This window comes from Salmo trutta, chromosome 16 (genome assembly GCF_901001165.1).
Source record: "Salmo trutta chromosome 16, fSalTru1.1, whole genome shotgun sequence".
Classification (NCBI taxonomy): Eukaryota; Metazoa; Chordata; class Actinopteri; order Salmoniformes; family Salmonidae; genus Salmo; species Salmo trutta.
In genome coordinates this window covers 18,517,983-18,532,808 of record NC_042972.1, presented here as the reverse complement: position 1 = coordinate 18,532,808, position 14,826 = coordinate 18,517,983, and the positions used below count along the sequence as shown (strand labels likewise).

The 14,826-nt window shown below is 39.8% G+C and overlaps 1 protein-coding gene across 1 annotated transcript; it reads left to right on the top strand.

Moving 5' to 3' along the window:
* Nucleotides 1–11,120: 11,120 nt before the first annotated feature.
* On the top strand, nucleotides 11,121–14,039 carry cd8a (CD8a molecule). Its single transcript, XM_029693288.1, has 7 exons — nucleotides 11,121–11,406; nucleotides 11,838–12,167; nucleotides 12,314–12,400; nucleotides 12,577–12,687; nucleotides 12,914–12,953; nucleotides 13,130–13,197; nucleotides 13,593–14,039. Exons 1-6 carry the CDS (start codon nucleotides 11,352–11,354, stop codon nucleotides 13,185–13,187), a joined length of 681 nt encoding a protein of 226 aa, XP_029549148.1. The 5' UTR covers nucleotides 11,121–11,351; the 3' UTR covers nucleotides 13,188–13,197; nucleotides 13,593–14,039.
* The last annotated feature ends 787 nt before the right edge of the window (nucleotides 14,040–14,826 follow it).

The following is a 14,826-nucleotide window of genomic DNA, read 5'->3' as shown; positions in this document are numbered from 1 at the left end:
TAGTCGCAGCCGTCTGTTCTGCTAACCCTTGAATCGCATCTCTGGTATAGTTGATGAAACGCTGCTGGTTATAATAAATGTAATTTATCCAATCTACATTTTTATTGACAGTCGACCACCAAAAAAGACTTGATTCCAATCCAGCCCATATCTGATTCCTAGCTTTAAACTCATCAGGCACCCCCCTTGGAACTCCAATGCTATCAAGGTAAACTCTATCGTTGAACGACCCTGATGGAGCGCCCCTCCTCTCTCTTCTACCTGGCACTAGGTCTTTGTGTTGGATAAGGGTGAAGGGCATGCCGAACTGTACCAATGCACAAGTACCGGTCCAATTCGTAGGCAGGCTAGGCCACAGCTTCTTACCCCCACACATCCACCAGACATCCGCTCTAGGACTTTTTATCTTACTGAAGTCCTCGGGACTCAACCACCCAGTCATGTCCCTCATTGTCTCGTCAGTTGTAACATTCTCTGTCCTATTGCATGTTCTTACTTCCCCTACGTTCCATCCGTGTGTGTTGTGTCGAGCCACACAATAATAGTCTCCTCCTGCGACTGTGAAAGGGGGAAGTCTGGATCTAATGGGCACATAGGTTACAGATAATGCAGATCAGTGCAACTGTCTGGCTTCCTTGCCTTCATGAACAGCTTTACCATACAGGCCATTCCCCTTGGTAAATTAATTCCATTGAGTAGAAAGGGGATGGTTGTCAACTGAAGTTTGGCTGTTGCGCAGGCATAACCTTCTTCTTTAGCTACTGATCTAGCTGTACACTGAATCCATTCCAGCCATAGGTTGGAATCCCCAAACCAAGTCTCCACCTTAATCACTTCCTTAAGATCTTTCGTCTGAACTATCCTCACCGGTCCTTGGCTCTGGATGACTACACGGGTTATGTCCGTTTTATCAGGGGTACTACTGGTATTCTGGCTGGCGGTAGAACTATCTCCTGTCCTAACCTCTACTACTCGGAATGGTACCGCAGTGTCGACAATGGTCTGGTCAAGGCCAACGTACCATAACCCTAATCCTCTTTATTTATGTTTTAATGGTCATTCCTATCTTCAAGCAATACTTCCCTTGCTCTGGATTGCAGTCAAAAACCCTGGCCTTCACTATACTCCATCTGTTTCTATATTGGGTGTGTGGATTGACATAGCCTTCTCTCTCTGTGTGAGCTATGACCTGATTCCATAAGTTACACCGGGATATACACAGATATCTTCCCCATGACGTCTGAGTCCTAGACTGCCAGGAGGTTAGGGACCCCATTTGGTCTGCATAGAACTCTATTGAGACATCCTTCCCTAACTCTACTCTTACTTCCTTTTTATCCAGATCAAGTGACCTTTTGTACCTAGGCCATAAAAACTCCTCATCTTCTACACTATGGGTCAAGTTACCACTTTCTGACTTCTCGAGTGGTTCATGGTGTATTAGGAATATGGCTCCCACAATCAGACAGCTCAGACTGACCAGTACCCCTGTAAAGCCCCACCCCCTCCCGGAGAATATATCACTGGCTAGAGGCCAACCCACACTTTCACTTCTATGAACGCACACAGAGAGGATCAGGCGGGTTAGGGAATCTTCGTTAGAGAGGTAACCCCCGAACCTTATTGGTATTCGGTTCTTCTCCTAACTCTGTGATTGTTCGACAGTGTCAGTGTGTCTTACCCTCCTGCAATGTGTGATATGAACCCAGGTAGCTCTTTCAGCTATTCTCACCACGAAGGCTATTACCAGGAACACTTGGTATGGCCCCTCCCACCGTGGCTGCTTCCAGTTCTTTTCTCCTCAGGGACTGGATCCACACCCAGTCTCCTGGTTGGATTGAGTGAATCACCTTCTCCTGTAATTCACCTGATGGACACAAAATCTCGGACATACGGGTTTGGTTAACAAACAGTCTTCTCATGTGTTCTGTTAGTATATCTTCAACTTCTATGTCTACCTGTTCTGGTCTCACTAACTCTGGCATTCTATATGGTTTACCTGATCAGCTAAAATGTAATCCATTATTTAAAGAGATAGATCCTAGTAAACCAACTCTAGGGATAATATCTGGACCTAATATTTTAGCTACCCTAATTGTATCCTCCCAGTAAGTTGGGAACGCTTCTTCCCATTTAATATACTTATCTATTATATAAAAAAAATGTTTTAAGTACTTCATTATCCAATATGCCACAAAGTGTTTCCTAACCTGCTCTACCACCTGCTCTACTATCCCCCCTGTTGACACATGGCTCTGCCCATGTATGAACCTTGCCGCATCTCTAAACAATGGCTTAGGTAGTATTGGTAACTTATCATGATATCAAATACCGTCCTTATATAAATTGCTCCTAACTTCTCCCATTTCGAAATCTCTTTCACTGGTGCTCTAGACTGACAATTTTAATATAGCTTTGTCTATGTTTACTTCCTCTTTTAAGAACTGCTGTGTCGATGGCTGCGGTTTAAGACCTGCCTTTTTTCGCTTCTGCATCTGCTTTCCTAGTCCATTCTATCTTATCTCTGGCTGTCATAGCTCTACCATATATCAACTCACTAAGCTTCCCTATATGTAGTGCAAAATGGGGTATCCACGCACGGCAATAGTTAACCTGTTGGGGATAGGGGGCAATATTTACACGGCCGGATAAAAAACGTACCCGATTTAATCTGGTTACTACTCCTGCCCAGTAACTAGAATATGCATATAATTATTGGCTTCGGATAGAAAACACCCAAAGTTTCTAAAACTGTTTGAATGGTGTCTGTGAGTATAACAGAACTCATATGGCAGGCAAAAACCTGAGAAGATTCTGACCAGGAAGTGGCCTGTCTGACAAGTTGCTGTTCATCTTGGCTCTTTTTATTGAAGACTGAGGATCTTTGCTGTAACGTGACACTTCCTACGGCTCCCATAGGCTCTCAGAACCCGGGAAAAAGCTGAATGATGTAATTCAAGGCCCAGGCTGAAACACACTAGCGCGTTTGGCAAGTGCTCTATCAGAGGGCCATTAGACGAGGCTTTTGCATGAGAGAGATAGCATGCTTTTACTTTTTCTCTCGTTGAATGTAAACAGGCTTTGCCAGTCGGAATATTGTCGCTTTTTTACGAGAAAAGTGTCATAAAAATTGATTTTAAACAGCGGTTGACATGCTTCGAAGTACGGTAATGGAATATTTAGAATTTTTTTGTCACGAAATGCGCTATGCTCATAACCCTTATTTACCCTTCGGATAGTGTCTTGAACGCACGAACAAAACGCCGCTGTTTGAACATAACTATGGATTATTTGGGACCAAACCAACATTTGTTATTGAAGTAGAAGTCCTGGGAGTGCATTCTGACGAAGACAGCAAAGGTAATAACATTTTTCTTATAGTAAATCTGACTTTGGTGAATGCTAAATTTGCTGGGTGTCTAAATAGCTAGCCCTGTGATGCCGGGCTATCTACTTAGAATATTGCAAAATGTGCTTTCACCGTAAAGCTATTTTAAAATCGGACATATCGAGTGCATAGAGGAGTTCTGTATCTATAATTCTTAAAATAATTGTTATGCTTTTTGTGAACGTTTATCATGAGTAATTTAGTAAATTCACCGGAAGTGTTCGGTGGGAATGCTAGTCACATGCTAGTCACCTGCTAATGTAAAAAGCTGGTTTTTGATATAAATATGAACTTGATTGAACAGACATGCATGTAGTGTATAACATAATGTCCTAAGATTGTCATCTGATGAAGATCATCAAAGGTTAGTGCTGCATTTAGCTGTGGTTTGGGTTTATGTGACATTATATGCTAGCTTGAAAAATGGGTGTCTGATTATTTCTGGCTGGGTACTCTGCTGACATAATCTAATGTTTTGCTTTCGTTGTAAAGCCTTTTTAAAATCGGACAGTGTGGTTAGATTAAAACCTCTTGGGGCTATTTGGGACGCTAGCGTGCCACCCGTGGCGCACCCTATCAACAGCAGGTGCATTTCAAGAGCGGCAAATTTGAAACCAAATAAATGTCAAAATTCAGATTTCTCAAACATACAACTATCTTACACCCTTTGAAAGATAAACATCTCCTTAATCTAACCACGTTGTCCGATTTCAAAAAGGTTTTACGGCGAAAGCATAAAGTTAGGTTATGTTAGGAGAGTACATTGACAATAGCTGTGTGTAATGTATTGTCAATTCAAAGACAGGCGTCACCAAAACCATAAAATCAGCTAAAATTATGCACTAACCTTTTACAATCTCCATCAGATGACACTCCTAGGACATTATGTTAGACAATGCATGCATTTTTAGTTCTATCAAGTTCATATTTATATCCAAAAACAACGTTTTACTATGGCGTTGATGTTCAGGAAATCGTTTCCCTCCAATAACCGGCAGTCAAGTCATCGCAACAAAATAATTAATTAATATTAGAAAACATTGGTAAAATATTATATTGTCATTCAAAGAATTATAGATTTACATCTCTTGAACGCAATCGACTTGCCAGATTTAAAAATAACCTTACTGGGAAATCACACTTTGCAATAATCTGAGCACTGCGCCCAGAAAAATACGCTTTGCGATACAGACTAACCGCCATGTTGGAGAGATCTAAAATCGAAAATACTATGTAAATAATCCATTACCTTTTGATTCTCTTCATCAGATGTCACTTCCAGGAATCCCAGGTCCATAACGAATGCAGTTTTGTTCAAAAAAGCTCATCATTTATGTCCAAAAAGCTCCGTGTTGTTAGCACATGATCTAAGCCAGCCGGACTTCACTTCACTTCACGAACGGAAAAAATATATTTACGTTCGTTCAAACATGTCAAACGTTGTATCGCATAAATCATTAGTGCCTTTTTTAACCACAACATGAATAAAATTCAAGGCGGACGATTGGGTTCTCTTTTAAAACATTTCGGAACGAGAGTACCCAAAATCAATTCGCGCGCCAGGTGTCTAATGGGCCATCACCGTTCCAAGGCTCTTGTTCGGTCAGATCTCACAGTATAAGACTCAAAACACTTTGTAAAGGCTGGTGACATCTAGTGGAAGCAATAGGAAGTGCCAAAACATTCCTCAGCCCCTTTGTTTTTCAATGGCATAGGCTTAAAGTCAATTCAACACATCAGGTATCCACTTCCTGTCAGAATCTGTCTCAGGGTTTTGCCTGCCAAATCAGTTCTGTTATACTCACAGACACCATTCAAACAGTTTTAGAAACTTTAGGGTGTTTTCTATCCATATATAATAAGTATATGCATATTCTAGTTACTGGGTAGGATTAGTAACCAGATTAAATCGGGTACATTTTTTTAGCCAGCCGTGAAAATACTGCCCCCTATACCATAACAGGTTAACCTAAGTCTACCGTTATTACGCTTATTCTGGCTAAATATAATAATAATATTATGGCAATTTCACAACCTTGTTGTGCTAAATTCCTTACACTGCATCCAACCACAGCTAAACTTAGCTTTATAATGTATAAAAACACCACTACTGGTCAAAAGATATTCAAATAACATAATCAGATCAAATTCACAAATCTGAACTACTCCACAAAGAAAAATTATTGTACCCTTATCGTCATTCTGTCTTCTCATTGGTTCAAATTACCAATGTGTCTAAGAACTTTAAACTCCATCATCATTATCAGTTATACAATTTTCCTTAAAACCAGTATTACAAATGACCTTAAATTCATCATCCAAATGGCCCTCCCATGAGGCTGATCAGACCACAAAGGAGTGCCATGATAGAGGTCAAAAGTCATACCACCCTTTCAAAACAGTGTTTCTTATTATATTGGACAAATTGAAGAAAAAACCATCACACATTTTCTATGTTCCCAGGTTCCCAGAACATTCCCTTATCACATATTTAATTAAAACTCAATAAATAAAACTTCTAAAATTCCATATGTGTGCATATCGTGGCCCTTCAGCAAATGGAAATCTCACCAACCCCAAAATAAATAGTACACACAAATCCAAACATAGTATTTTAAAAACACCAGCAAATAGTTATATACTGTTTGTTGTGTGTGGGTATTTGCTAACCCTAGTTAAAAACAAACAAAACATTTCCAGGCCTTTTTCAATTTGGTAGAAATATGCGTCTTTCTCACTCGCTCCCTCCACGATTATAGCCCTAGGAAACCTTCCAAAAAGAGACAATGAAACACTTATTTTCCCAGAGGAAAAAAACACCACCACTTGGTCAGCATTCATTATACTATACCAATTCAGAAACCCAAACGTTGACTACAAACAAAACCTAATAATGATGATAATTTCACTGTACTTCAAATCTATGAACCTCCCCTACTTAATATACTACTTGAATAATTTGATCCACGCTTGCTTTTCAACATTAAAACCCATTCAGTCTGTAAACAGTCTCTCAAAGTGCTTGATAGGAAGCCCCATAGCCATCATCACTGTTACATTCTCAAAAAGCATGAACTCCTGAATTGAAAGAAAGTATCTTAGGCAATACACTGACACATGTCTTGTATACAGGATTCTAAATGTCCAGGCTTCCCCTCCACTCAGAACTTTTGTTAGACGGAAAACCCAAACTTTATGGCCGCAGATCCACAAGGTCCGCATGAGAGATGACTGTATAATTCCCTTAAGGAAAATCATCTTAAGTCAATCTGCTTTCAGTGTAAGAGCTTCCCCTTTCTAGAATACCCTGCCATTAGACACACACTACTGTGATTAATGTGCACCGTCTCTGTAAAATAAAAATTAACTCAACCTGCAATTCACTTTACTGACCTGACATTGTTCCACATAATGGAAACAGATTATAATGTTAGAATACATTACCTCCTGCTCAAATTCACTATTGTTACCTAAACAATAAAAAATATATATATACTGCTCAAAAAAATAAAGGGAACACTTAAACAACACATCCTAGATCTGAATGAATGAAATAATCTTATTAAATACTTTTTCCTTTACATAGTTGAATGTGCTGACAACAAAATCACACAAAAATAATCAATGGAAACCCAATTTATCAACCCATGGAGGTCTGGATTTGGAGTCACACTCAAAATGAAAGTGGAAAACCACACTACAGGCTGATCCAACTTTGATGTAATGTCCTTAAAACAAGTCAAAATGAGGCTCAGTAGTGTGTGTGGCCTCCATGTGCCTGTATGACCTCCCTACAATGCCTGGGCATGCTCCTGATGAGGTGGCGCATGGTCTCCTGAGGGATCTCCTCCCAGACCTGGACTAAAGCATCCGCCAACTCCTGGACAGTCTGTGGTGCAACGTGGCGTTGGTGGATGGAGCGAGACATGATGTCCCAGATGTGCTCAATTGGATTCAGGTCTGGGGAACGGGCGGGCCAGTCCATAGTATCAATGCCTTCCTCTTGCAGGAACTGCTGACACACTCCAGCCACATGAGGTCTAGCATTGTCTTGCATTAGGAGGAAGCCAGGGCCAACCGCACCAGCATATGGTCTCACAAGGGGTCTGAGGATCTCATCTCGGTACCTAATGGCAGTCAGGCTACCTCTGGCGAGCACATGGAGGGCTGTGCGGCCCCCCAAAGAAATGCCACCCCACACCATGACTGACCCACCGCCAAACCGGTCATGCTGGAGGATGTTGCAGGCAGCAGAACGTCCTCCACGGCGTCTCCAGACTCTGTCACGTCTGTCACGTTCTCAGTGTGAACCTGCTTTCATCTGTGAAGAGCACAGGGCGCCAGTGGCGAATTTGCCAATCTTGGTGTTCTCTGACAAATGCCAAACGTCCTGCATGGTGTTGGGCTGTAAGCACAACCCCCACCTGTAGACGTCGGGCCCTCATACCATCCTCATGGAGTCTGTTTCTGACCATTTGAGCAGACACATGCACATTTGTGGCCTGCTGGAGGTCATTTTGCAGGGCTTTGGCAGTGCTCCTCCTGCTCCTCCTTGCACAAAGGCGGAGGTAGCGGTCCTGCTGCTGGGTTGTTGCCCTCCTACGGCCTCCTCCACGTCTCCTGATGTACTGTCCTGTCTCCTGGTAGCGCCGCCATGCTCTGGACACTACGCTGACAGACACAGCAAATCTTCTTGCCACAGCTCGCATTGATGTGCCATCCTGGATGAGCTGCACTACCTGAGCCACTTCTGTGGGTTGTAGACTCCGTCTCATGCTACCACTAGAGTGAAAGCACCACCAGCATTCAAAAGTGACCAAAACATCAGCCAGGAAGAGTAAGAACTGAGAAGTGGTCTGTGGTCACCACCTGCCGAACCACTCCTTTATTGGGGGTGTCTTGCTAATTGCCTATAATTTCCACCTGTTGTCTATTCCATTTGCACAACAGCATGTGAAATTTATTGTCAATCAGTGTTGCTTCCTAAGTGGACAGTTTGATTTCACAGAAGTGTGATTGACTTGGAGTTACATTGTGTTGTTTAAGTGTTCCCTTTATTTTTTTGAGCAGTGTATATAACCTCTACTCCAACAACGTTCTGCCTTTCCTCTATTGTAAGAGTAAAACCAACTTTTCAACTTTCTCTTCTCTTTCGGCTTCACAATTATGAAATGTCCAAGACTTTAAAGTAACATGTAAATTGCCAAACCTACTTTTCAACTTTCTGGGTAACTTTCTTTTTCTTTTCACCCTCTGCTCTCTTCCTCGTTGTTTCTGTCTCTTTTTCCCTTTCTCAGAATTTAGGAATAAATACTATTGTGACTTTTGATAAGTTATTAGGTCTCACACATACACAAGTTACTTTTAACTGGTCAGTAAACCTATCTCACACGCACATCATTTTTTCCCTGCTGATATCCTTCTTCAACTTTCTCTCTCTCTTTCTCTACACTTGCCTTCTCGCCTTCTTCTCCGGGCTTCAGACAGCCACACCCTGGCTATGTCTAACCCTCGACCTGCTGTTTCCCTGTCTTGTCCCCACATACCTTATGTATCTTTCTTATCATTAGTCCCAACTTTTCTATGTCCAAACTTCCATCAAATTAATACATCTTTCTCCACATTGGACTGAAATAAATATTTATTTTATAACATTTAACTCCATATACTGCTCATCTCCAGTTAATTCCTGCACCTCCTTTGAGGGTTTGCCACCCATGGTTATTCAATAACTATTTATTATTAGGTTGCACAATCTATGCGTGTGTTTCTATAATCTGTTATTATCCTTAATCTATGTATATATACTTTTACTCTGTTTCCATTTAAACCTTCTATGTGTATCACAATCTATGTGTCTCACAATCTATGTGTTTGCCACTCCTCTCTGTGTGGGTGCTCACACTCTATGCACACGATCTCTGTGGATGTGCTTTTCACTTCTCACAATCTATGTGTGTTTACATTGGTAGTGGCCACAGATACCTAGGGTCATTACGGACCCCCCCCCCCCCACACCTTGCCTAGGATGGCTCTACACCCAATTCCTCTCTTCCAATTGCATAGAATACTACCTATATCAGGGTTCTCCACACAATATTCTAAAGACAGGTCACCAGGTTAGTATGCCCCAACGGATATTTCGGCGTTTAACACCTAGACTACACTAACTCCCTTATCCACTACATGCAATCATACAGGTATTATTCCCCCAAATCCGCGTAAATAAAGATTTACTGACCTTTGTCTTGTATGCTGGGAAAAGCAATGTAGGTTGGATTCCGTCACCGTCCCTGTCAACCTTAGATATTTACCGGCCTGTTATGGAACCCCAATTTCAGGGGACAGGTCTTTAATTTACGAGTCAATGACCCGCCCGTGCACGGTTTTCGGCGTGTTACCTTAGGCAGACAGGGACAGATTTTGGAATCCGGCTCGAAGGACCAAATTGTCATGGGAATTCTGTTCCCAATGTTCATAAACCGAACTTCAATTAAACTACTCAGTCTGCCCCCCAGAGGGTGTAAGATTCTGGTTGAATGAAGCAGACGGAGAGCCAGCCTACAATTGGTCAGAATGTTTATTTACGAGAGCTCTGAATATCATACAATGTACACAGCCTTTTATACCTGACATTCAGTCATACCCCTTTACAAATGCCCCTCTTCTTCTTTAACACTGTCAATGCTTATTTACAAGTCTTCTCCATCACATACATTGCTTATCATATCCTGCCCCATGTTACATAATCTACTGCAAGCCTAAAGGTTTCTCCCCTCCCTGGGTGGGGAGACCTTCTTCCTGTTATCAGTTTCACAGTGGTCACAAGTTGTCTTCTGTCTGGTAACAGTTCCCCTTTTCCCTTGAATGTCTTGCCTACATTGCTAAATCATTAAGCTTAAACTTTTCCAACACACACACATTAGTACATTCATCTTATAATCACTCCGTTATACCTTTTCAGGGTGAAATCATTTGGTCAAACCTTTAATCATATAATTTCCATTACACAAAATGAATCCAAAAGTTATCTAAATGTATTTTAATTATATTTTATTTCCACAAGGGAAGAACCCTAAATTGTTGTATGAGCAACAAAACAATTATTTGAATGTTGTCTCAAATCATGTCATAATATTCAACCTTTTATTTCTTGACAAGCTGCTTACACATTTATTGAGAATCCTCGACTAATGCAATTTGTTATGTCTTTAGCAATATTGTATCCTTCCTGTACACTTGCCGCTGTTTTTTCTATTGTGAATTTTAAAAAATGAAATATGAGGAATTGAACAATTAAATAGCACAGCTGTGTTTCAAACCAGCCTATCCTAGTGTATTTTCAGACACCCATGTACCAGTTTATTTCTAATTATATTTCTAAATCTAATCTGCTATAGCCTATCTATGAAACTTTGACATAACACCACTGACGTAGGCTGTAGATTAGTAAATCACAGCCTAATGTTGACACGATATAGTCGTAGGCTACTACATGATTAATACATTACACAACAAAGGTAATATTATTAACAAAAATAAATAAAATAACACTTATATCACTTTATAGACCTATTGATGATATTATTCGGCTATTCTTGCAATATGATGTTTATCAAAGTGGCAGCACAGAGGCACGTCCTCAAAAGTGTCTGTCATGACCTGCTGCTCTTGACTTAAATTCCTCCTTTGAAATGTTGACACATTGTGTTTCAGAGCGCGTGTGGTTTTTTGCGTAAAGCCAGCCTGTCGCAAAGCGCAGCGCGGATTGGTGGGCTCTGCTCGAGCAGCCTTGCAGACCACCTTGGGGTGCACGAGCTCTGTGCAAGACTCCTGCAATGACCTCTTTTACCAGTGATGAAAGAAGACTTTGGGCGGGGTTTAGGGTCGTGTTGAGAGCCTCATCACACCTGTTTCTACATCCCATGAAGAAGAGCTTAAAAGTGTTGCTGTGCCAAAAGACATGAAAATGGTCCGAAAGTGGATGGAGACACTTGTTTTACTGTTCTTTTGTCAAGGTAAGTCATACTTTTTCATATTACTATACTGTAGTACGTTCATTCCCTTCAGAGTAGGATAGTTTTAAAGTCATGATGGATTTCAACGACGTTGCCAGAATACTTGCTCTCTCACAGACCTAGTTCATAAAAAGTGTTGCTATATAGGCTAGGCCTGCTCTACCTAATTTTATATTGTATTTTAATTTCATTTTGAATGGTAACGTATTTGTTGGCCTAATCAATTCTGTGTTTTAGGTTTGTCTAGGGTGTCTTTTTTAAATGAAATATATTGTTTAGGCTATCGCCTAAACATCATATGTGTCACATCTCAGTAATTGCATTTTGAATTAGCCTAATAAGACATCTTCAGTAATAAATTATGAATTTATTCATTCGTTGAATCTCTAATTTGTACTTTCGTACTTCTTTTTCATCACAAACGTTATCAGAAACTCTCCAACTGAGTTCTCTGACAGAGAAAACGGATGGAGAGAGGGTGGAGATCACTTGTGCACCGGTCTCTAAGACTAAGAGCAACATGGTGATTTGGTTTAGAGTGCAAGACAACGCTGGAATGGAGTTTATTGCATCGTTTAGTACCAAGGACGGTATGAAGAAAACAGACTTTAACAATGAGGTCTTCAGCGAGGAGCAGATAAACAAAAACATCTTGATCCTGAAGGCTTTCAAAAAGGCTCGAGATAGTGGCGTCTACAGCTGTGCATCAATCAACGGTAATGCGCTTGTGTTTGGTGAGGTAACTCGACTTGCTGGGCCAGGTGAGTAGGCTAGCTAGGCTACATTACATAAATAAATTGTATCAGAATAATACAAATATAGAAATCAATGTTTTTTTAAATCAGATGTTCTTTATAGCCTATTAACAGTCTGAAAGTTATCCATGCTAACACACCTCACTTTTTAGCCCCTACGACAACAACAACCACGACGACTACACCAATGACCACAGCCATAGAGCTAACCAGCACTACAACTGCCAAGTCGTGCAAAGGTAGAATATTTATTGACATCATCATCACGTGTATTCTTATCATAATATAAATGTCCTCATATTTTTTATCGAGTTGATTTGGATAATCATAATATAATTTTTCATTATCCAATGGTGTTTATCATTGTAACACATTTATCCCAAATGTGTTCCGTGTTTGACTTGTGTTTTTGCAGTGGGAAAGGTGGACCCTACTGCGTCCTGTGATTTGATCGTTTGGGCCCCATTGGCGGCTGGCTGTGGCTTCCTCTTGCTCCTCCTCCTCATCACTGTATGCCACTGCAACCGTGAGTCCTGCATTCACTCACCAATATACCCCCATGTATCCATGAAACACCCACCCACCAAAAAAAACAAGAGTATTGAACCAACAGATGTAAATATGCTGCCTTCATTTTCCAGTTAGAATGTAGGAACATTTTCATATAATTTCCATATCATTTTTTGAAAGAAATTATTAATAATATTATATCAATATTATATATTATTTATTTGTTGTTTCTTTTGCTTCAGGGATAAGAACGAAACGATGCCCACATCATTACAAAAGACAGTACGTTTTCCTTCTTTAATATGTCAAACATGATTCCTGTTATAATGTATGCAGCCTAGAAAATTTGTAGTTGAAAAAAGAGAAGGTCCACACTTTTGGGAGTTTTCTCCCCTAAACGGTCCACCTGAGTTTGTAGTTGGAAAGACAAGTTCCTCTAATTTTTTTCATGTATTCAGGCCGAGAATGGCAGCCCCGGGGCAACAACATCCTATAGCCAACAACAGACTTTTCTAACCCTGAACAGGTATATCATGAATAAACTCTCCTCAACCTAAATATTCCTTTTACGTTCTAAATTGAGAGGTGTGTTTTAGTATAGGATAAAGCAGCGTGCACAAGCTATGTTTGAACACAAAAATAATATATTGGTTCATTCAAAAATTATTTCACATTTCTTTTGTGAATATTATTGTTCAGTGTTTATAGTAAGGTAATTCAACTTCTTGCTGTAAAAAACAAGAGAACCCAAAACACACCCTATTGTTTGAGTGACTACATTTAAAAAAATAACAATTGAGCATATTAAAACTTCTACCTGACATTCACAATGTAGTTACTAATGCTTATAACACAGATGATTTATATAACACAGGTGATTTATATAGCTTACTACATGTTTATTGTCTATTATTCTCACAGATACAGAGAGACGCAAGACGGTGCAACGTTGTCTCTACTATCAACCATTCAGTTTGTTCTATTATATACATTTTTACTGAGACATTTGCTCCGTAACACCATTGAAATAGTAGAAATAGAAGAATTCTTGCTCTCTTCATTTAATCTACATAATAGCTTTATGGCAGGTTTGTGAACATGATTCATGTTGTTCTCAGTCTAATGACGAGATATGTATTGCTTATAGCTTAGGTTAAAATTATATTATGAGATACTTTTCTCCTTATGACTTTCATGGCCTGTAAATGAAACCAAAGACAAAAGCTCTGCAGTGAAACTTCAATAAAACCAAGGTAACATTTTCTAACTCAAATTGTTGGAATTCTTCCTGATACTCGTACTCAGTTTCTTTCTAGACTTCTATGAATGTTTGGAAGAAATGTGCAATATAAAGCAATATTTTTGGAATACTTGAGTGATTGAACCATAGTGGATGTAATTGTGTGTGTTCTTGTTACTGTAGAACCATGTTAGAGTGAACCTCTATCTCTGTTACTCTCTATTAGTAACCTCTTATAAATCTGAATGAAAAGACAGAAATGGTGAAACCACATCGATTTTTATTATGTTTTGTTTACGACACTTGAAATCTATTCAAATTCTACTCAAGTGCCCAAGGCCATTGCACTAAAAAAATTATATCCTACTAAAATTGGGGTTGAACACATGTACCAAAGCTCCGAGAAGGAAGCAGCTTTGTAAAGCTTAGCAAAATTGAAAAACTACTGAGCTGCTTCGTACAAGAAGTGAAAGATTTTCCGAATATTACATGTGAATATAAAAAATATACAGTATATTATAAAGTTCTTCCCCCTAACTGCAACACAAATATACAGTAAGTTCCCTATACCGCAAGACCCTTTTACACAAATGTATTCTACTACTGTCGTATCTTGTTTTTAGCATTTTCTTATTGGCATTAATTAATTTATTGGCGAAGTACATTTAGGTTACCTCATGTTAGCTACAGGTTACCCCATGTTAGCTTCTGTTTTCGGTTGTTGAGGGTGGCACAAGGAGTTACTTCAGACCCATGAATGTTGAATACACACAGCAAAACATAATTATTATTCTCATTAAAAAAAAATTAAATAAATGAATTCCCATTTCCAAAATATCTCTCAAGTTTTAGGTTTGAGACCTGCACCTAAATATGTAGAATTATGCAAAGTTGACTATGCTGTGCACTAGTGTA

Coding starts and splice junctions, on each gene's coding strand:
- cd8a (XM_029693288.1), top strand. CDS start 11,352: ATGAAAATGGTCCGAAAGTGGATGGAGACACTTGTTTTACTGTTCTTT. Junction 11,407..11,837: donor TTTACTGTTCTTTTGTCAAG/GTAAGTCATACT, acceptor AAACGTTATCAG/AAACTCTCCAACTGAGTTCT. Junction 12,688..12,913: donor CACTGTATGCCACTGCAACC/GTGAGTCCTGCA, acceptor CTTTTGCTTCAG/GGATAAGAACGAAACGATGC.